Source organism: Anarhichas minor, unplaced genomic scaffold (assembly GCF_050575085.1).
Source record: "Anarhichas minor isolate MPS153535 unplaced genomic scaffold, ASM5057508v1 ptg000071l, whole genome shotgun sequence".
NCBI lineage: Eukaryota > Metazoa > Chordata > Actinopteri > Perciformes > Anarhichadidae > Anarhichas > Anarhichas minor.
In genome coordinates this window covers 5,375,454-5,400,878 of record NW_027466517.1, presented here as the reverse complement: position 1 = coordinate 5,400,878, position 25,425 = coordinate 5,375,454, and the positions used below count along the sequence as shown (strand labels likewise).

General features: G+C 41.1%; 2 protein-coding genes across 2 annotated transcripts in view; one reads left to right on the top strand and one right to left on the bottom strand.

Annotated features, from left to right (window-relative positions):
* Nucleotides 1-14,805, bottom strand: part of rfc4 (replication factor C (activator 1) 4) — a 28,176-nt gene extending 13,371 nt beyond the window's left edge. The window contains exons 1-2 of the mRNA XM_076079195.1: nucleotides 14,672-14,805; nucleotides 13,868-13,991 (exon numbers count right to left, since the gene is read on the bottom strand). Coding sequence (XP_075935310.1) covers nucleotides 13,868-13,983 — 116 coding nt within the window. The 5' untranslated portion in view covers nucleotides 13,984-13,991; nucleotides 14,672-14,805. The remainder of the gene's footprint in view (nucleotides 1-13,867; nucleotides 13,992-14,671) is intronic.
* Nucleotides 14,806-16,733: 1,928 nt separating this feature from the next.
* mcf2l2 (MCF.2 cell line derived transforming sequence-like 2) overlaps nucleotides 16,734-25,425 on the top strand; it is a 145,721-nt gene continuing 137,029 nt past the window's right edge. Inside the window, exon 1 of the mRNA XM_076079152.1 lies at nucleotides 16,734-16,812. Coding sequence (XP_075935267.1) covers nucleotides 16,734-16,812 — 79 coding nt within the window. The remainder of the gene's footprint in view (nucleotides 16,813-25,425) is intronic.

Sequence of the window (25,425 nt, the reverse complement as noted above, 5' to 3'; positions counted from 1 at the left end):
TAACAGCTACACAGACTGTGATGTTAACAGCTACACAGACTGATGTTAACAGCTACACAGACTGTGATGTTAACATCTACACAGACTGTGATGTTAACATCTACACAGACTGTGATGTTAACAGCTACACAGACTGATGTTAACAGCTACACAGACTGTGATGTTAACATCTACACAGACTGTGATGTTAACATCTACACAGACTGTGATGTTAACATCTACACAGACTGTGATGTTAACAGCTACACAGACTGTGATGTTAACAGCTACACAGACTGATGTTAACATCTACACAGACTGTGATGTTAACAGCTACACAGACTGATGTTAACATCTACACAGACTGTGATGTTAACAGCTACACAGACTGATGTTAACATCTACACAGACTGTGATGTTAACATCTACACAGACTGATGTTAACAGCTACACAGACTGATGTTAACATCTACACAGACTGTGATGTTAACATCTACACAGACTGATGTTAACAGCTACACAGACTGTGATGTTAACAGCTACACAGACTGTGATGTTAACATCTACACAGACTGTGATGTTAACATCTACACAGACTGATGTTAACAGCTACACAGACTGATGTTAACATCTACACAGACTGTGATGTTAACATCTACACAGACTGATGTTAACAGCTACACAGACTGATGTTAACAGCTACACAGACTGTGATGTTAACATCTACACAGACTGATGTTAACAGCTACACAGACTGATGTTAACAGCTACACAGACTGATGTTAACAGCTACACAGACTGTGATGTTAACAGCTACACAGACTGTGATGTTAACAGCTACACAGACTGTGATGTTAACAGCTACACAGACTGTGATGTTAACAGCTACACAGACTGTGATGTTAACAGCTACACAGACTGTGATGTTAACAGCTACACAGACTGTGATGTTAACAGCTACACAGACTGATGTTAACAGCTACACAGACTGTGATGTTAACAGCTACACAGACTGATGTTAACAGCTACACAGACTGTGATGTTAACAGCTACACAGACTGATGTTAACAGCTACACAGACTGTGATGTTAACATCTACACAGACTGTGATGTTAACATCTACACAGACTGTGATGTTAACATCTACACAGACTGTGATGTTAACAGCTACACAGACTGTGATGTTAACAGCTACACAGACTGATGTTAACATCTACACAGACTGTGATGTTAACAGCTACACAGACTGATGTTAACATCTACACAGACTGTGATGTTAACAGCTACACAGACTGATGTTAACATCTACACAGACTGTGATGTTAACATCTACACAGACTGATGTTAACAGCTACACAGACTGATGTTAACAGCTACACAGACTGATGTTAACATCTACACAGACTGTGATGTTAACATCTACACAGACTGATGTTAACAGCTACACAGACTGTGATGTTAACAGCTACACAGACTGTGATGTTAACATCTACACAGACTGTGATGTTAACATCTACACAGACTGATGTTAACAGCTACACAGACTGATGTTAACATCTACACAGACTGTGATGTTAACAGCTACACAGACTGTGATGTTAACAGCTACACAGACTGTGATGTTAACAGCTACACAGACTGTGATGTTAACAGCTACACAGACTGTGATGTTAACAGCTACACAGACTGATGTTAACAGCTACACAGACTGTGATGTTAACATCTACACAGACTGATGTTAACAGCTACACAGACTGTGATGTTAACAGCTACACAGACTGATGTTAACAGCTACACAGACTGTGATGTTAACAGCTACACAGACTGTGATGTTAACAGCTACACAGACTGATGTTAACAGCTACACAGACTGTGATGTTAACATCTACACAGACTGTGATGTTAACATCTACACAGACTGTGATGTTAACAGCTACACAGACTGATGTTAACAGCTACACAGACTGTGATGTTAACATCTACACAGACTGTGATGTTAACATCTACACAGACTGTGATGTTAACATCTACACAGACTGTGATGTTAACAGCTACACAGACTGTGATGTTAACAGCTACACAGACTGATGTTAACATCTACACAGACTGTGATGTTAACAGCTACACAGACTGATGTTAACATCTACACAGACTGTGATGTTAACAGCTACACAGACTGATGTTAACATCTACACAGACTGTGATGTTAACATCTACACAGACTGATGTTAACAGCTACACAGACTGATGTTAACATCTACACAGACTGTGATGTTAACATCTACACAGACTGATGTTAACAGCTACACAGACTGTGATGTTAACAGCTACACAGACTGTGATGTTAACATCTACACAGACTGTGATGTTAACATCTACACAGACTGATGTTAACAGCTACACAGACTGATGTTAACATCTACACAGACTGTGATGTTAACAGCTACACATACTGATGTTAACATCTACACAGACTGATGTTAACAGCTACACAGACTGATGTTAACAGCAACACAGACTGATGTTAACAGCTACACAGACTGATGTTAACAGCTACACAGACTGTGATGTTAACAGCTACACAGACTGTGATGTTAACAGCTACACAGACTGTGATGTTAACAGCTACACAGACTGTGATGTTAACAGCTACACAGACTGATGTTAACAGCTACACAGACTGATGTTAACAGCTACACAGACTGATGTTAACAGCAACACAGACTGATGTTAACAGCTACACAGACTGATGTTAACAGCTACACAGACTGTGATGTTAACAGCTACACAGACTGTGATGTTAACAGCTACACAGACTGTGATGTTAACAGCTACACAGACTGTGATGTTAACAGCTACACAGACTGATGTTAACAGCTACACAGACTGTGATGTTAACATCTACACAGACTGTGATGTTAACAGCTACACATACTGATGTTAACATCTACACAGACTGATGTTAACAGCTACACAGACTGATGTTAACAGCAACACAGACTGATGTTAACAGCTACACAGACTGTGATGTTAACAGCTACACAGACTGTGATGTTAACAGCTACACAGACTGTGATGTTAACAGCTACACAGACTGTGATGTTAACAGCTACACAGACTGTGATGTTAACAGCTACACAGACTGTGATGTTAACAGCTACACAGACTGTGATGTTAACAGCTACACAGACTGTGATGTTAACAGCTACACAGACTGATGTTAACAGCTACACAGACTGTGATGTTAACAGCTACACAGACTGTGATGTTAACAGCTACACAGACTGATGTTAACAGCTACACAGACTGTGATGTTAACATCTACACAGACTGTGATGTTAACATCTACACAGACTGTGATGTTAACAGCTACACAGACTGATGTTAACAGCTACACAGACTGTGATGTTAACATCTACACAGACTGTGATGTTAACATCTACACAGACTGTGATGTTAACATCTACACAGACTGTGATGTTAACAGCTACACAGACTGTGATGTTAACAGCTACACAGACTGATGTTAACATCTACACAGACTGTGATGTTAACAGCTACACAGACTGATGTTAACATCTACACAGACTGTGATGTTAACAGCTACACAGACTGATGTTAACATCTACACAGACTGTGATGTTAACATCTACACAGACTGATGTTAACAGCTACACAGACTGATGTTAACATCTACACAGACTGTGATGTTAACATCTACACAGACTGATGTTAACAGCTACACAGACTGATGTTAACAGCTACATAGACTGTGATGTTAACATCTACACAGACTGATGTTAACAGCTACACAGACTGATGTTAACAGCTACACAGACTGATGTTAACAGCTACACAGACTGTGATGTTAACAGCTACACAGACTGATGTTAACATCTACACAGACTGTGATGTTAACATCTACACAGACTGTGATGTTAACAGCTACACATACTGATGTTAACATCTACACAGACTGATGTTAACAGCTACACAGACTGATGTTAACAGCAACACAGACTGATGTTAACAGCTACACAGACTGATGTTAACAGCTACACAGACTGTGATGTTAACAGCTACACAGACTGTGATGTTAACAGCTACACAGACTGATGTTAACAGCTACACAGACTGTGATGTTAACAGCTACACAGACTGATGTTAACAGCTACACAGACTGATGTTAACAGCTACACAGACTGATGTTAACAGCAACACAGACTGTGATGTTAACAGCTACACAGACTGTGATGTTAACATCTACACAGACTGATGTTAACATCTACACAGACTGATGTTAACAGCTACACAGACTGATGTTAACAGCAACACAGACTGATGTTAACAGCTACACAGACTGATGTTAACAGCTACACAGACTGTGATGTTAACAGCTACACAGACTGTGATGTTAACAGCTACACAGACTGATGTTAACAGCTACACAGACTGTGATGTTAACAGCTACACAGACTGATGTTAACAGCTACACAGACTGATGTTAACAGCTACACAGACTGATGTTAACAGCAACACAGACTGTGATGTTAACAGCTACACAGACTGTGATGTTAACATCTACACAGACTGATGTTAACAGCTACACAGACTGTGATGTTAACATCTACACAGACTGATGTTAACAGCTACACAGACTGTGATGTTAACAGCTACACAGACTGATGTTAACAGCTACACAGACTGATGTTAACAGCTACACAGACTGATGTTAACAGCTACACAGACTGATGTTAACATCTACACAGACTGATGTTAACATCTACACAGACTGTGATGTTAACATCTACACAGACTGTGATGTTAACATCTACACAGACTGATGTTAACAGCTACACAGACTGTGATGTTAACAGCTACACAGACTGTGATGTTAACAGCTACACAGACTGATGTTAACAGCTACACAGACTGATGTTAACAGCTACACAGACTGTGATGTTAACAGCAACACAGACTGTGATGTTAACATCTACACAGACTGATGTTAACAGCTACACAGACTGATGTTAACAGCAACACAGACTGATGTTAACATCTACACAGACTGATGTTAACATCTACACAGACTGATGTTAACATCTACACAGACTGATGTTAACAGCTACACAGACTGATGTTAACAGCTACACAGACTGATGTTAACAGCTACACAGACTGATGTTAACAGCTACACAGACTGATGTTAACAGCTACACAGACTGATGTTAACAGCAACACAGACTGATGTTAACATCTACACAGACTGATGTTAACATCTACACAGACTGATGTTAACATCTACACAGACTGATGTTAACAGCTACACAGACTGATGTTAACATCTACACAGACTGATGTTAACAGCAACACAGACTGATGTTAACAGCAACACAGACTGATGTTAACAGCAACACAGACTGATGTTAACAGCTACACAGACTGATGTTAACATCTACACAGACTGATGTTAACATCTACACAGACTGTGATGTTAACAGCTACACAGACTGTGATGTTAACAGCTACACAGACTGTGATGTTAACAGCTACACAGACTGTGATGTTAACAGCTACACAGACTGTGATGTTAACAGCTACACAGACTGTGATGTTAACAGCTACACAGACTGTGATGTTAACAGCTACACAGACTGTGATGTTAACAGCTACACAGACTGATGTTAACATCTACACAGACTGTGATGTTAACATCTACACAGACTGATGTTAACAGCTACACAGACTGTGATGTTAACAGCTACACAGACTGTGATGTTAACAGCTACACAGACTGTGATGTTAACAGCTACACAGACTGATGTTAACAGCTACACAGACTGTGATGTTAACAGCTACACAGACTGTGATGTTAACATCTACACAGACTGATGTTAACATCTACACAGACTGTGATGTTAACATCTACACAGACTGTGATGTTAACATCTACACAGACTGATGTTAACAGCTACACAGACTGTGATGTTAACATCTACACAGACTGATGTTAACATCTACACAGACTGTGATGTTAACAGCTACACAGACTGATGTTAACATCTACACAGACTGTGATGTTAACAGCTACACAGACTGATGTTAACATCTACACAGACTGTGATGTTAACATCTACACAGACTGATGTTAACAGCTACACAGACTGATGTTAACATCTACACAGACTGTGATGTTAACATCTACACAGACTGATGTTAACAGCTACACAGACTGTGATGTTAACATCTACACAGACTGTGATGTTAACATCTACACAGACTGATGTTAACAGCTACACAGACTGATGTTAACATCTACACAGACTGTGATGTTAACATCTACACAGACTGATGTTAACAGCTACACAGACTGATGTTAACAGCTACACAGACTGATGTTAACAGCTACACAGACTGTGATGTTAACATCTACACAGACTGATGTTAACAGCTACACAGACTGATGTTAACAGCTACACAGACTGATGTTAACAGCTACACAGACTGTGATGTTAACAGCTACACAGACTGATGTTAACATCTACACAGACTGTGATGTTAACATCTACACAGACTGTGATGTTAACAGCTACACATACTGATGTTAACATCTACACAGACTGATGTTAACAGCTACACAGACTGATGTTAACAGCAACACAGACTGATGTTAACAGCTACACAGACTGATGTTAACAGCTACACAGACTGATGTTAACAGCTACACAGACTGATGTTAACAGCAACACAGACTGATGTTAACAGCTACACAGACTGATGTTAACAGCTACACAGACTGTGATGTTAACAGCTACACAGACTGTGATGTTAACAGCTACACAGACTGTGATGTTAACAGCTACACAGACTGTGATGTTAACAGCTACACAGACTGTGATGTTAACAGCTACACAGACTGATGTTAACAGCTACACAGACTGATGTTAACAGCAACACAGACTGATGTTAACAGCAACACAGACTGTGATGTTAACAGGTACACCGACTGTGATGTTAACATCTACACAGACTGATGTTAACAGCTACACAGACTGTGATGTTAACATCTACACAGACTGATGTTAACAGCTACACAGACTGTGATGTTAACAGCTACACAGACTGATGTTAACAGCTACACAGACTGATGTTAACAGCTACACAGACTGATGTTAACATCTACACAGACTGATGTTAACATCTACACAGACTGTGATGTTAACATCTACACAGACTGATGTTAACAGCTACACAGACTGATGTTAACAGCTACACAGACTGATGTTAACAGCTACACAGACTGATGTTAACAGCAACACAGACTGTGATGTTAACATCTACACAGACTGATGTTAACAGCAACACAGACTGTGATGTTAACAGCTACACAGACTGATGTTAACATCTACACAGACTGTGATGTTAACAGCTACACAGACTGTGATGTTAACATCTACACAGACTGTGATGTTAACATCTACACAGACTGATGTTAACATCTACACAGACTGATGTTAACAGCTACACAGACTGTGATGTTAACAGCTACACAGACTGATGTTAACAGCTACACAGACTGTGATGTTAACAGCTCCACAGACTGATGTTAACAGCTACACAGACTGTGATGTTAACAGCTACACAGACTGATGTTAACAGCTACACAGACTGTGATGTTAACAGCTACACAGACTGATGTTAACAGCTACACAGACTGTGATGTTAACAGCTACACAGACTGTGATGTTAACAGCTACACAGACTGTGATGTTAACAGCTACACAGACTGTGATGTTAACAGCTACACAGACTGTGATGTTAACAGCTACACAGACTGATGTTAACAGCTACACAGACTGTGATGTTAACATCTACACAGACTGTGATGTTAACATCTACACAGACTGTGATGTTAACAGCTACACAGACTGATGTTAACAGCTACACAGACTGTGATGTTAACATCTACACAGAGTGTAATGTTAACATCTACACAGACTGTGATGTTAACATCTACACAGACTGTGATGTTAACATCTACACAGACTGTGATGTTAACAGCTACACAGACTGTGATGTTAACAGCTACACAGACTGATGTTAACATCTACACAGACTGTGATGTTAACAGCTACACAGACTGATGTTAACATCTACACAGACTGTGATGTTAACAGCTACACAGACTGTGATGTTAACATCTACACAGACTGTGATGTTAACATCTACACAGACTGATGTTAACAGCTACACAGACTGATGTTAACAGCTACACAGACTGATGTTAACATCTACACAGACTGTGATGTTAACATCTACACAGACTGTGATGTTAACATCTACACAGACTGATGTTAACAGCTACACAGACTGTGATGTTAACATCTACACAGACTGTGATGTTAACATCTACACAGACTGATGTTAACATCTACACAGACTGATGTTAACATCTACACAGACTGATGTTAACATCTACACAGACTGTGATGTTAACATCTACACAGACTGATGTTAACAGCTACACAGACTGATGTTAACAGCTACACAGACTGTGATGTTAACATCTACACAGACTGATGTTAACAGCTACACAGACTGTGATGTTAACATCTACACAGACTGATGTTAACAGCTACACAGACTGTGATGTTAACAGCTACACAGACTGATGTTAACATCTACACAGACTGTGATGTTAACATCTACACAGACTGATGTTAACAGCTACACAGACTGTGATGTTAACAGCTACACAGACTGATGTTAACATCTACACAGACTGATGTTAACATCTACACAGACTGTGATGTTAACAGCTACACATACTGATGTTAACATCTACACAGACTGTGATGTTAACAGCTACACAGACTGTGATGTTAACATCTACACAGACTGATGTTAACAGCAACACAGACTGATGTTAACAGCTACACAGACTGTGATGTTAACAGCTACACAGACTGATGTTAACAGCTACACAGACTGTGATGTTAACAGCTACACAGACTGTGATGTTAACAGCTCCACAGACTGATGTTAACAGCTACACAGACTGATGTTAACAGCTACACAGACTGATGTTAACAGCTACACAGACTGTGATGTTAACAGCTACACAGACTGTGATGTTAACAGCTACACAGACTGTGATGTTAACAGCTACACAGACTGATGTTAACAGCTACACAGACTGATGTTAACAGCTACACAGACTGATGTTAACAGCTACACAGACTGATGTTAACAGCAACACAGACTGTGATGTTAACATCTACACAGACTGTGATGTTAACAGCAACACAGACTGATGTTAACAGCTACACAGACTGATGTTAACATCTACACAGACTGATGTTAACATCTACACAGACTGATGTTAACAGCTACACAGACTGTGATGTTAACATCTACACAGACTGATGTTAACAGCAACACAGACTGTGATGTTAACAGGTACACCGACTGTGATGTTAACATCTACACAGACTGATGTTAACAGCTACACAGACTGTGATGTTAACATCTACACAGACTGATGTTAACAGCTACACAGACTGTGATGTTAACAGCTACACAGACTGATGTTAACAGCTACACAGACTGATGTTAACAGCTACACAGACTGATGTTAACATCTACACAGACTGATGTTAACATCTACACAGACTGTGATGTTAACATCTACACAGACTGATGTTAACAGCTACACAGACTGATGTTAACAGCTACACAGACTGATGTTAACAGCTACACAGACTGATGTTAACAGCAACACAGACTGTGATGTTAACATCTACACAGACTGATGTTAACAGCAACACAGACTGTGATGTTAACAGCTACACAGACTGATGTTAACATCTACACAGACTGTGATGTTAACAGCTACACAGACTGTGATGTTAACATCTACACAGACTGTGATGTTAACATCTACACAGACTGATGTTAACATCTACACAGACTGATGTTAACAGCTACACAGACTGTGATGTTAACAGCTACACAGACTGATGTTAACAGCTACACAGACTGTGATGTTAACAGCTCCACAGACTGATGTTAACAGCTACACAGACTGTGATGTTAACAGCTACACAGACTGATGTTAACAGCTACACAGACTGTGATGTTAACAGCTACACAGACTGATGTTAACAGCTACACAGACTGTGATGTTAACAGCTACACAGACTGTGATGTTAACAGCTACACAGACTGTGATGTTAACAGCTACACAGACTGTGATGTTAACAGCTACACAGACTGTGATGTTAACAGCTACACAGACTGATGTTAACAGCTACACAGACTGTGATGTTAACATCTACACAGACTGTGATGTTAACATCTACACAGACTGTGATGTTAACAGCTACACAGACTGATGTTAACAGCTACACAGACTGTGATGTTAACATCTACACAGAGTGTAATGTTAACATCTACACAGACTGTGATGTTAACATCTACACAGACTGTGATGTTAACATCTACACAGACTGTGATGTTAACAGCTACACAGACTGTGATGTTAACAGCTACACAGACTGATGTTAACATCTACACAGACTGTGATGTTAACAGCTACACAGACTGATGTTAACATCTACACAGACTGTGATGTTAACAGCTACACAGACTGTGATGTTAACATCTACACAGACTGTGATGTTAACATCTACACAGACTGATGTTAACAGCTACACAGACTGATGTTAACAGCTACACAGACTGATGTTAACATCTACACAGACTGTGATGTTAACATCTACACAGACTGTGATGTTAACAGCTACACAGACTGTGATGTTAACATCTACACAGACTGTGATGTTAACATCTACACAGACTGATGTTAACATCTACACAGACTGATGTTAACAGCTACACAGACTGATGTTAACATCTACACAGACTGTGATGTTAACATCTACACAGACTGATGTTAACAGCTACACAGACTGATGTTAACAGCTACACAGACTGTGATGTTAACATCTACACAGACTGATGTTAACAGCTACACAGACTGTGATGTTAACATCTACACAGACTGATGTTAACAGCTACACAGACTGTGATGTTAACAGCTACACAGACTGATGTTAACATCTACACAGACTGTGATGTTAACATCTACACAGACTGATGTTAACATCTACACAGACTGTGATGTTAACAGCTACACATACTGATGTTAACATCTACACAGACTGTGATGTTAACAGCTACACAGACTGTGATGTTAACATCTACACAGACTGATGTTAACAGCAACACAGACTGATGTTAACAGCTACACAGACTGTGATGTTAACAGCTACACAGACTGTGATGTTAACAGCTCCACAGACTGATGTTAACAGCTACACAGACTGATGTTAACAGCTACACAGACTGATGTTAACAGCTACACAGACTGTGATGTTAACAGCTACACAGACTGTGATGTTAACAGCTACACAGACTGTGATGTTAATAGCTACACAGACTGATGTTAACAGCTACACAGACTGATGTTAACAGCTACACAGACTGATGTTAACAGCTACACAGACTGATGTTAACAGCAACACAGACTGTGATGTTAACATCTACACAGACTGTGATGTTAACAGCAACACAGACTGATGTTAACAGCTACACAGACTGATGTTAACATCTACACAGACTGATGTTAACATCTACACAGACTGATGTTAACAGCTACACAGACTGTGATGTTAACATCTACACAGACTGATGTTAACAGCTACACAGACTGTGATGTTAACAGCTACACAGACTGTGATGTTAACAGCTACACAGACTGTGATGTTAACAGCTACACAGACTGATGTTAACAGCTACACAGACTGATGTTAACAGCTACACAGACTGATGTTAACAGCTACACAGACTGATGTTAACAGCAACACAGACTGTGATGTTAACAGCTACACAGACTGATGTTAACAGCAACACAGACTGTGATGTTAACAGCTACACAGACTGTGATGTTAACAGCTACACAGACTGTGATGTTAACATCTACACAGACTGATGTTAACAGCTACACAGACTGATGTTAACATCTACACAGACTGATGTTAACAGCTACACAGACTGTGATGTTAACAGCTACACAGACTGATGTTAACAGCTACACAGACTGATGTTAACATCTACACAGACTGATGTTAACATCTACACAGACTGTGATGTTAACATCTACAGACTGTGATGTTAACATCTACACAGACTGATGTTAACAGCTACACAGACTGTGATGTTAACAGCTACACAGACTGATGTTAACAGCTACACAGACTGATGTTAACAGCAACACAGACTGTGATGTTAACATCTACACAGACTGATGTTAACAGCTACACAGACTGTGATGTTAACATCTACACAGACTGATGTTAACATCTACACAGACTGTGATGTTAACAGCTACACAGACTGTGATGTTAACATCTACACAGACTGTGATGTTAACATCTACACAGACTGATGTTAACATCTACACAGACTGATGTTAACAGCTACACAGACTGTGATGTTAACAGCTACACAGACTGATGTTAACAGCTACACAGACTGTGATGTTAACAGCTCCACAGACTGATGTTAACAGCTACACAGACTGTGATGTTAACATCTACACAGACTGTGATGTTAACATCTACACAGACTGTGATGTTAACATCTACAGACTGATGTTAACAGCTACACAGACTGTGATGTTAACAGCTACACAGACTGTGATGTTAACAGCTACACAGACTGTGATGTTAACAGCAACACAGACTGATGTTAACAGCTACACAGACTGATGTTAACAGCTACACAGACTGTGATGTTAACAGCTACACAGACTGTGATGTTAACAGCTACACAGACTGTGATGTTAACAGCAACACAGACTGATGTTAACAGCTACACAGACTGATGTTAACAGCTACACAGACTGATGTTAACATCTACACAGACTGATGTTAACAGCTACACAGACTGTGATGTTAACATCTACACAGACTGTGATGTTAACAGCTACACAGACTGTGATGTTAACATCTACACAGACTGTGATGTTAACATCTACACAGACTGTGATGTTAACAGCTACACAGACTGTGATGTTAACAGCTACACAGACTGTGATGTTAACAGCTACACAGACTGATGTTAACAGCTACACAGACTGTGATGTTAACAGCTACACAGACTGTGATGTTAACATCTACACAGACTGATGTTAACAGCTACACAGACTGTGATGTTAACATCTACACAGACTGTGATGTTAACATCTACACAGACTGTGATGTTAACAGCTACACAGACTGATGTTAACAGCTACACAGACTGATGTTAACAGCTACACAGACTGTGATGTTAACATCTACACAGACTGATGTTAACAGCTACACAGACTGTGATGTTAACATCTACACAGACTGATGTTAACATCTACACAGACTGATGTTAACATCTACACAGACTGATGTTAACAGCTACACAGACTGTGATGTTAACATCTACACAGACTGTGATGTTAACAGCTACACAGACTGTGATGTTAACATCTACACAGACTGATGTTAACAGCTACACAGACTGTGACGTTAACAGTTTTACAGGCTGAAAAAAATACTGTGCACACTCTGCTTTTTGGCAAGGTGCCATCTCTTATTATGAAGGTAAAGACAAAATGGGGGCGACTCAGTAGTGTGCAGCATTCAGTCTGTCCCGAACTGCCATGTAGCTAACACTAGCTAGCCAGCAAGGTGAGGAGTCTCACCGCCTGAGGAATGAAGCTGCTCCTTACTCTGCTGGCATCTGATTCTTCAGTGCAGAGTGCTTTTTTGACCCTGTTGTGGTTCACACTTACTATTTTTCTACCCATGGAATAGGCTTGGCTTTCTTCTCTGTACTGGGCCCTGCTGCTGCCTTGTCTTTCTGGGGTCTGGTAGACTGAACAGCTGCTCCTTTCAGAAAGGCCTGCATGACTCCTCCTGCAGCAGAATCACACGGGGACAAGGGGACAAACAGACAGACGTGTCAGCACAGATACCTAAGTGATTACACTAACCAACATAGGCGGCTGAGTATACAGTCAGAATACCACCTAACATTTACAACTTTGTGATAAACACAACACCACTGAGCACTGCATTGCACACAATGTGGAAGTGAAACGTGGTTTGCTCAAGTGCCGAAAAATAAAATAAAAACGTCTGATGTCACCAAATAATTCCATCAGTTATTAGCTTCCTACAGTACGATCTCAATATTAACGTCAGTTTGACATGTTTGATTGGAAGAGTGACAGTCAACACGTTTCATTTTACAATGGATGATCAGCTCGTTATTCAGATAACACCGTCAGAGGTTGGAAGCGAACAGTATAGTTAACGGAGCTCAGTAATCTCAGTCAGCTGTGAACACAATCACAGTGTAATGACTCCAGATAGAGAACGAATGGAATAGTGACATGTTCTTACGTTACCGTTGTCGTTTAGCATTAAAATGACAATTATTGACATAACTATCTTATTTGCAATGGAATACATTGCAGTTAGCATTACACATAATGGTAACGCTAACTACAATGACTTAGCTAGCCGATAGCTGGCCTGTTTACTGTTAGCCAATAGTTCGCTGTTGGTTCCGCAGATAGACACAAAGCACTTACTTTATATCTCAACAGTCAGAGTTTATATGTAGCAAGGCCTAACAGGGATACTGCTTCTGATGACTGTCTCAGCTTCACGAACAGTCCGCTTGTTGACATGTGTAAGAAGCGGCGCTCTTCCCGCTCTGACAGAGAAAGTAACTTCCGCCGACGACATTTCGTGGCATCCAATCAGATGCCGCGGATGCAGTAGTTAGTCCTCCCCTTCCACACTCACGTCTCCTCCCATTCCTTTCTTCTCTTTTTTCTCTCTCCTCTCTTGTTCCCTACTCTGATCTCCTCTCTCTATAAGCTATTTCATCACCCTACCCCTATCTCCTGTTAATATATTCACAACTATTTATGAAATAAATGTATAATAATAATTATGTCCCCTTGTGGGATTAATAGAGTAACTATCTATCTATCTATCTAAATCTGAATTTACAAAAAAGCAAAGGTACTTTGTCAACAATGTTCCCCATTTGAGCACAATACTGCTTTAACTGGCTGAATCACCATACTGGATACAGCACACATCACCCAGCTTTGTCTTCTGCTTGTGTTGTGTGAAAGCCTTCAGCAGGGCCTGTAATTGGCTGGCTGAGTGGCAGGTTGAGGCTGAGTGCAGATGTCTCTGGCTAATGGTTGTCTCAGGAAATCCCCACAATCCCAGTGGACATGGGCTCACGGAGAGATGCCTAATGTTTCTGCCTGGCATTGTTGGCTCTCATCAAAATGTGGAGCGGGATCAGCAGAGCAGCCTGGTAGCAGAGAATGAACCCAGGCAGCCAAAGCATGAATGAGGAATGATGGGTGGAGGCTATTGATTTGTTTTGTTTGAGCTCTGGTGAGAGAGCTCATGATGGTGAAACACTTAGAAAGGATGCTGTCCTTTCAACCTTCAAACAATGTTCTTTAAAAAAATATATATATATTATGTGTGATTTCCCCTACCATAAATCTAATGAAACTAATACTTCAGTTAATGGATTCAATGTTCCACCTGCTCCAATCCATGTACTTCCAGTCACCAGGATTTCCCCCAAGAACCTATTAACCCCCACCCAATCCATCCACCCTCCCCCGGCCTCTGTGTCTCTCCCTCCTCCGCCCTGCAGGCAGGTACAGTCTGATTCGTCTTCCGTCTTTGTGACTCAGCTTCTCCACGAGAGCAAACAGAGCATCATCAAGGCAGCAGCAGCAGCATCAGCATCAGCAGTGCTTTCCAACCCGGAACCTGGGGAGTGTCCCTGTAAGTGGAGTTGAAACAAGGTTTCCCACACTTCCACAGGAGCAGCCTGTCATTTTTCTGGGTTTGGCATGTCTCAAACGTTTTTTGGAGTAATTTTCCCTTTCTTTTTGCTGTGAGGATTATTGTGTTTGAGGCTTCTTCTTCTGGATATTGCAGCATCATGAAGAGGACTCTGCGTGGTTGATGTTTTGTTGTAGATAATTACTGAGTTGCTCTTCTTTTACAAATCTACCTACAAACTGGCTCTCTTCTTCAATATCTTTGGGCTTTTTTCCCCAATAACTGCCCAGTTTGCTGGCGGAGAAAGAAATTGTCTCTTTTATTCACTGACTCATGTTTTTTATTGTCTGCTTGATAAAGAACTTGCCACTTTGTTCACTAAACAGAGACTGACCGCTTATGTTATTTACTGACTGGCTGAGCTACCTGCTGTTGTATTCCCTGACTCTCTGTCTTGGTTATCACCTGTGCCTGTTTGCCAAGCGGGATTATTTTATATGCAAGTTTGATATTTTGCTGACAGGCTGGGAGTGGCATCATCATCATCACCCTCTGGCTTTGTGATTGTTTGGATTTTAGAAGAAGGGTGATGAAGGAGAGGAGAGGCTCCATGTAAGGAAAACTCAAAGAAGAACGGACTAGAAACAAGAAGCGGCAGAGAGAAAAGAGGAGGACATAACAACTCTCAGAGGAGAAAACTGGATTAGGGAGCAAAAGGAGGGAAGATTGTTGGGGAAAGGAAGGGTGACGGGAGGAGGCGTGGCAGCGGAGAGAGAGGCAAGATAGAGCGGCGAGATAGAGCAGGGTGGAGGCGACCCACACCCTGAGATGCTGTGCTGGCTGAGAGAAGATGAGATGTCGGTCCAGGAGCTGCTACAGAGGGTACAGTGTGTCATCACTCATGTCGGTAAGTTGTCACATTTCTCCACTATTCTTTTCCTCCTCATCTTCCTCCTCGTATTTCACAGATGGTTAGATCTGAGACGAGCTTTTGTTTCCGCTGGGGGGGAAATGAACGCGGGAGCCCGTTGAAGTGTACAATGCGCTTCAAGGTTGTATCTTGTTTTTCTGGTAATTCATGAATTGATTGAAAATGTGAAGAGAAACAGAGCAGATGAGAGCGAGGCAGGGAATCTCCGTCCTCTCATCAGGACCACTGAGTGAAGGGGATGCAGAGGGATGCTCTGCACATGGGCAGAGGAGAAAGTATGTCAGCAGGATAAAACAGGAGAGCCGTTAAGTGTGATCAATGTTGATCTTTCTGTGGTTATAACATGTTCCACTGTGTTTAGTCTATCAGGGGATTCTCCATTATGCCTCATACATTCACTGTAAATTAGATTAGTATGTGTTAACATTTATGCTCGTGCATAACTAGAAATCCTGCTCAATAATTAATAGATTTACAATCTTACATTACACTTTTCTATCCTATATACTTGTCTCTTCTTTTTTCCTTCTCCTTCCATCTCTCCTTTGCTCTTTTTTCTTTTCCTCGTCTCTTCTCTCCATTGCTCATGTTTCATTTCCCTTCTCTCCATCCCCTCTGCATCTCCACCATTCCTCCCATCCGTCCCCTCTGTCTGCCACGCTGTCATCTCCCTTTCCTCCTCCGTCCTTTTTCCTCCTCCACTTCCTCGTCCTCTCCCTCTCTGCATCCGGGTCATTTTCTCCTGGCCGGTTGGGAAGTAGGTTAATGTGCCACGCTGGAGACTGTCGCACAGCATCCTCCATCACTGCACTTCCTGCATTGCACAGCCAGGGGAGCGAGGGGAAGGGGGATGGAGGAGGGCTCGTGCAGATCGTAACTATGGAAACTAAGCTAGCTTCTGTGGAGCAAGGGGCTCTGCATTGATTTGTTGGGAGCCTGGCTCACACGGGATGCTGCTGCGTAAAGGTGTTGGTTAAACTGGACATTTGCTTCTTGCTGTGGATGTGTGTATTTCTCACTTATATTACACTTTCACCAAACACCTTGACTCCTTCAGCAGAGGAAGATCATTTTGAATCAGCCCCAGTGCAGTTAAATGATCTCTTTTGTTTTGTTTATTGGCAGCCAGAGGATTTTCATAGGACAATTACAAATGCTTCAGCTCGTATTTCTAGAATTATACATCACAAGCCGGTCCTCCTTCAATCAATTGGTGGTACGATCGGCTCCTACTGTCCGCATGTGTAAGTGTCCTTGAGCTGCTCACTGGGCGCTTTGCAGCAGCTCGCAGCTCCTAAGTGTGTAGGATGAGTTGAACACCGTATGTGACTCTTGAAATGAAGTACTTACAGAAAAGAAAGAAACAAGAGAGCAAAAAGCAACAACAGCAAAACAAACAAAAACCCATCCAGGTTCAAATTCATTTCCATTAGATTCATCATCAAGACATATCTGTTCCCTGGGATCTTCTCCTTTACCTTGCTTTAACACTTTGATCAATTGGATCACTAAGTAATAAACAAGTAAATACATAAATAAAATGAACTCTTTGGAAACTATCATTTCAGATAAAGTTCTGTGGGTTTGAACAATGTTTGCAACGGGAGCTCTTTGTCCATAATTGTGATGGTACACTAGACCAGAATCCTTTTTGTGCCAACCATATGTAAAAGCTTCGCACAATGACTGTCAGAAGCGTCACATCAGAAAGTGCTTGAATGTGTCGATGAACAACATTTACAGTTTAGTTTGGAAGACTCGTTGAACAGAAAAGGCTGGATTTCAACAGTCAAAACTACGTCTGATGATCAGGAACCTGGATACTTAAGGAAAGTTGAGTGTCTCTCTACATATTTACCCGTTTCTATTTTTCTGTCCTTCCCATCAAGACAGTGTTGTTTATTCACCAGCAGGGAGCTCACTCGATCCTGTTTGAACCTCACAGCTGTTCCCAGGACAACGTAGCCTACAGGGATCCTGATCATGGGAATCTTCCTCCCCTTATTCACTTTAGAACCTTCTCTCTAATGTCTTTAGTCCCTTTGAAGACAGCCTGTCGTCTGATTGGCATGTTGTCCCATCATTAGTGGAACACAGAGCAGGAGGAGCTACAGGCTCAAACGATGGGACATCACTGATATAACTAGACCTGATAGCGCTCCTGGCAGTGTGTGAAATCACTGGAGATTGATCATGGGACGCTCTCTTTATAGTGTATGGCTGACACATCCTGCACTGTTAGAACCTGCAATTAGCTCAGTTCTTGACAGTCAGCCAATTTAAAAGGAAACTTGGCCGGCTAATTTGTTGAGAAACAAGTTGCAGCGTGCAGTTGTTGTTTTTCCATTTCTATTACAGATAATAAAAGAAAGATATAATGTGTTAATTAGTCAGCTTTTGAGGTGCTTCAAGGCACATTTTGTTTCCCCCACCTGCTCTAGCACTTATATGCTAGGCAGCCATATATTAATATAATGTAACATAATATAATATAATATCATTTTATGCTGTTTGCTGCAGCAGAATGCGAGATTAGCCGTGGACAACACAGTGGTGTAAACTCACTCTCTCGCTCTCTCACACACACACACACACACACACACGCACACGCACACACACACACGCACACACATTACACACGTCACATGATCCTCCTAGTGGGGATAATAAAGCACCAGAACACTTGTAAAATGAAATATAGTGTAAGAATACAAAATAAGCTAAATAGTAGCAACATCCAACTACACACAATGACATATCCTTTACTGTACATTAGTAGTGTACATTAGTAGTGTACTTTCTAGTGTACACTGTTAGAGGAGCTTCTATTGTTGCCTATTCTATCTTATTATTAATCATATGGTGTGTCTTGACCATCTCTAGACACGTGTACATCCAGTACTACGATTCTCCTGATGTTTAGCCACAGAAGTTCAGGTGATAGACAGGCTGATAAGTGATGCTCATTGAACCTACTGCTGTCTTGAAGAAGGACTCGGACTGAAAGCTTGCTTATTAAACCGATTTTTGCACAGATTTGAGCTTTCAGATACTTTCTTTCACTCAGCTTGGCAGTCTTTAGCTACAACACCTCAGCTGAATCTGAGACCAGGTGAGCTGTGTTTTTTAGGAAAGGGATGTGTGGGACTTGCTTGTTGTGTGCTCAAGTCAGTAGTGTTAGAATATGTATCGTAGTGGCTATTCCAGTGGCTTCATGACATATGCTGTTAAACACTAAATCAGCAGCCTCACATCATTCTTTCCACATATTTTCCAGCCATCATTATGTTTAGCGACTCTGTCAGACGAAGGGGTTCTTGAGATCGAAGCATCATTTTCACACATCTGCACTCACTGATGGATCAGATAATCAGGAATATCACAACTCTCTTTGTGCTGACATACATAATGATGAGATCAGCTGGGCTGGACCCAGTGTGCTTCTGTAGAAGAGCAGGAGAGTTGTTTGCTGCTCTGAATCCCGTCTATAACATTTAAGCATAATCTGAGGTGTTGTTGAAAACCACACGTTTTTGTGAATTTGTCACATGTGGAATATGTTTCATGCATGACACATGTGAAATCTTTGTATTCACATGTGATGTCTTACATTTATAGGCTATTATAAATTATTATTTTTGTTTTGTGAAATAACTAAAAATCACATGTGCCTACATCATGCTAATGTATCACATACCTGATACAGTGTAGGGCAATCTCACATGCAGTGGTTTTCCTGCGTGTGATAAACATGTGAAACACATGTATTTTCCTGTGTAATGGCAGACATCATATAGAAATACGATGTATTTAAACATGTCTTTAAACGGGATGGCTTTCTGCTGATTTATACTTTTTTAGAAATGAATTTCCAGGTTTCGCAGTAAAACCTCTATAGGAACTCATCTTCCCTGCTTTATGTGTACTACAGGAAATCTGTTATTGCTCTAGTGTTATTATGATCACATCAACTCCCCCTCCTCTTTACATCCACACCCGGACACAAAAGCCCCCTCTGTCGGCTATTGGTGGTCGATGACATCACAGCAGCAGGATGTGTCCCCTCATGCATAATTCATGAATGTACAGCGCTTTAAGGATGCCTGATGTAAAATGGCCCCTCTCGTCCCACTGCAGCATGCTGTCAGGATGATTAGTGCTGAGGCCTGCAGAGAAGAGCCTGCTGCTCAGACAGACAGTCGTATTCTTGTTATTTAAAGCTCCCTTGAACTGACCCCCCCCCCCCCCCTCACAGTGCTGCTCAGTCTGTGAGCTGCTCCTATACTGGTGGTTTATCAAAGGAGGGTGTGTTACAGGGGCCTCACCAGTGACCTTCTGACTGTCCAGGGCAAAAGGTCAGGCTGGAGGGAGAGATGATGCCGAATGTTGCGGTGTTTTGTTGCCCAGGGCAACTGAGAGGGTGGGTGGACAATATGTCTTTGAGTGTGAAGGGACATTCCTGTCCTTACTGAAAGTATAAACCGATATCATTTTTACCCATAATGCTGGATTCTTGGAGACCGCCTCGAGGTAGAATGACTCTGTCACATAGAAGACGCTGATTCTTCCTGTTCTGTCATTAACACTTTACTTGAGTGTTTGAACACTACAACTACAGCTCTGTGTGGTAGAATGATGATAAACTAGCCATGTAAGCTTGCTATATGAGCGTAGAAGGGTTATGTCAACAGGGTTCTAATTGTTTTTGATTTGTCATAATTCCCTTCTATAATGATAATGACATTGTGCTCACCAGATGAATTGCTGAAATCTGAGGGACATCACTAAAAGCAATGACACTATCAAACAATAATTCCATAAACTCTGAAAACATTTTAAAAACTTCATTTAAAAGTTTGTCCTTTAATTTGACATGGTGTTAAATTTAAGACAGCTAATTTCAAACGTGTTTGTTTACGAACCTAGTCGATTTTCTGGAAGGGCCACATGTCTTTCCTCTTTAATTGAACTCTTTTGAATTTGAAGACAAATCCATTATTATTCACCTAAACGTCGGGTGGAGCGGATATTAACAACAGCAGACAAGTTTTCTCTCTTTGTAGGTGACAGGAGCGAATGAGTCGTCCTCAACATTTCTTATGTTATGGTGTCAGAATGATGAGGACAGCTGGAGAACAATTACATACGAAATCGGATGTGGGCTCGACATGATGATTCTTTTTCTTTAGCAGCTGTCATGTTTTTCACAAATGATGTACAGATTTGAGAATTAAAATGAAATCAAATATATTGTCTCAAAAGGCTTGAAAAATAGTGCATATTGCTGGTGTAAACGTCTAGCTCCGCCCCTTTTTAAGGTGGTATTGAGGTCACGATTTCGGTTCATGCACAAAAAATGACAAAATAATGGAGTATCTTCTTCCTCTTGTTTCTTTAAATGAACTATGTTTTTAAATTAAGTTCTCTTCAAATTTGGGTTTAATTAATTAATAAATGGATGGATTACAATATGTAAAGTGGTTCGAAGGGATTATTTCCATGGTTTAAATTGTTTTAAGACTTTTGAACATTTACCAAATAGCATGAAAGTTGACCAAATTTATGCAATTTGGTCAATTGCTAGCGATTTTAAGTGATACATTCCAAAATCAGTAGAGTAAATGAATGTCATTTTAAGGAAAAATAGTGTCAGAAAGTAAGATGAGTTTGAGGAATTTGAAGAGCACCTGTTGTCTCCTTGTATTACAGTATAACTGGACAAAACCTGTTGAGAACTTCAGCAATTTCAGCAAATGACTGAAGTAGAATCTCGAAGGAACAACTTGATATTTTGAGACTTTTCTTTGTGCATTTCATCTAAATAGTTCAATACTTTGCTTAGTGATTAAGTCGAGGTACCTTGGGTTACATGGGAGAACATACAAAAAATGTATGTGAGAAAGAGAGAGGGGAATAAAGGAAGGGATGATAACCATGTCTGGCTAATGGCTACAACATGTTGTCTTCAAAGGCTTCTGGTGCTGCACACGTGTTTCACAGATGTTGGAAGCCGTTGTTGACGGAGCAGCAGTGTACTTGTCTGGGTGGCGGGTTTCGTACTGTCGGATCAGACGACATCTTGAGGAAACAGAGCATCGTGGTAATTACAGGTAAAATGAGTGAGCTGGTTTGAAAGAAAAAAAACGTTGGTGATATTGTAGATGACCGATGCATTGAGTCATAGAGTAAATCATATTTAGGGACTGACAGAAACCTCCATATGATGGTTTCTCCTTGGAGTTCTGTCTCCTAAAAATAATGTTCCCATCTAACAAAACTGCATTGTGAATTATGATTCCAGGGAGACCATGCAGGGTGGTGGATGGATCAAAACCCACAGTTTGTTTCCCGTATGAGACAAGTAATTCTGTTGTATTCTTGTTTTCTTTGTTGTGCTCATTTTAAGCCAAACCATGATGTTTTTTTTTTTTTTATAAACCTAAGTAGTTTTGATACATTTGTTTGTTTTGTTTTCTTGGTCTTGGTTGACACAGTGCATTATCATGGAGGAAATAACATAGGGAGGTTTTCTCACCATCGACAACGACTGTAACCTCAGGTGCTCTGCTCTGATAGCTGCCGGGGGGTTGGTGGTATTACCCCCCCCACCATGACGGCAGAGCTGTATTCTCTCTGCTTCCTCTTCCTGCCTCTGGTAAGGGGGTGGCGGTGGAGAAGGGTGGGTCACCATATCCTTCGGAAAGCGTTTGTCTTTGGTACTGTCAGCTGGACTGAGGCCGGCTGGACTGAAGCCAGCTGACCAGCGCTGCTTACAACAATGCAGCTGAACAACAGAACTGATCCACTGGGCCACCAGAGAACTGGGATTTCACAGTCTGGCCTAATTTTCTCACTGCACAGATTTTGTAAGCGGGTCAATCCTGAGCAGATCAAGTGGGCTGAGGTCAAGTGAGCCGACTTGGTGTTGACTGACTGCAGACCAGGCTGGCTAGAGGAAGCCGGGCCAAATAGAAACCGTTCTGGTTTCAATACACTGGTTGTGTGCAAAGGTGGACGTGTTCACGCAAACACAGGGCATGTGTGAGTCACCGTGCTGATGCTTGCAGATGTGGGCAGAAAAGTGTGCATCCTCAAGTCCACAATGCCATCCACAACGACACACATGAGCGCCAGCATGAAGCATCTTTTTGTTTTCACCACCTGTCAACCATTTCATTATTTTCTCTCTCAAGAAGCACATTGTAAGAAGCATCTCTTAGTAACACAATCACCATGTCTGTCCCTTGAAAGCACAGTAGTTTACCCCACAAATGATGGGATTATTCTTAATGGGAACTCGTGAAGTGTTAAATCCTTTGAAATTCACCACAAAGCATGAAACCAATTTCTTAATTCATACATTCTTTGTTTTTCAGAATATGAAAAAAATCACAGCATAACCATCGATTGTTTCCTTCAAATAAGCTGTTGATCCTCTTAGAGGAATTCAATAGTACAGCTCTTAGGGTAGAAATTCCTGCTTTACTTTATGTTTGCTGTAGGAAACGAGAACCAGACGTAATTCGCTGAAAACAATCCTCAACAAATGGACTATGTCCTCCTGTTTGAGTCACATTTGTTCAAATCAGTTTTAGGAAATTACCATGAAGAATTCTCAATTTGATATGATACCTCTATATGACCTACATCAGTAAAGAACATCATCATCAGAAGACTGTTTGTATAGTTATTGTTAATGCTCATCATTGGTGCAACTGAGTCAGATTCTGGCGAAAACAGTCAAAATCATGCAGGTTCTCAGTCTAGAAGTGCCTCCTGCAGCGTCAGATTGCTGGGCCCGCTGTCAGACCCTGCTGCAGTAAAATCAGAGGTTTTCTGAAGGGAATCTTGAGCCAAAACAAACAACCACTTTTATCCACAGCAATGCCAAAATCACCACAAAATGAAAGCTTTATAGCCGGTGTTTAGTAGGATTTGATGGGCCTTTAATTGTATACAGTGACCCTTAAAATAGATTACGTAATAAACAAATGTACCGTCATTGTGCATGAAAACACAGATAGTGGCCAAAAATGTAAAGATTCGAAGTCCTGGGTGTTAGACAACAACAGATGCTTTTCCCCATCCATTTCAGACACGCCGTGTTGTCGGTGTTGCTCTAGGCCAGCCCATAAGCATCAGAGATATCATAAAAGCAGCTTGTTCAAAATAATATCTGAACAGAGAGCAGAAAACAACAGCTGTTCCTCTCTGCTGTGGGACTGGTGGGAACAATGTGCTCATCGATGATTCAAGTGCTGAAGGTAACATGAAACGTCACAGACTGCTGGCAGACATGGGTCATTACTCGCTCATGTGTGGATCCTCACAGGACGCTGACTTTAAATGTTTGGTTCATCATTTCAAGTCTGTGGTGCTTTACTGTTTCCACCTGGAGGTCCCCAAGGCCTGCGCTGACATAGCTCCACATGTCGGCTGATATCAGCTGATCAGTAGATGACATGCAGATGGAAACGCTCCCAAGATTTACAAAGGATCTGATCATTCATCAGACACACAGAGCAACGATGGCGGATTACGGCCATTGTAGGTAAAATATGACGAGGGAGGGGGGGTGATGGTCAGAGA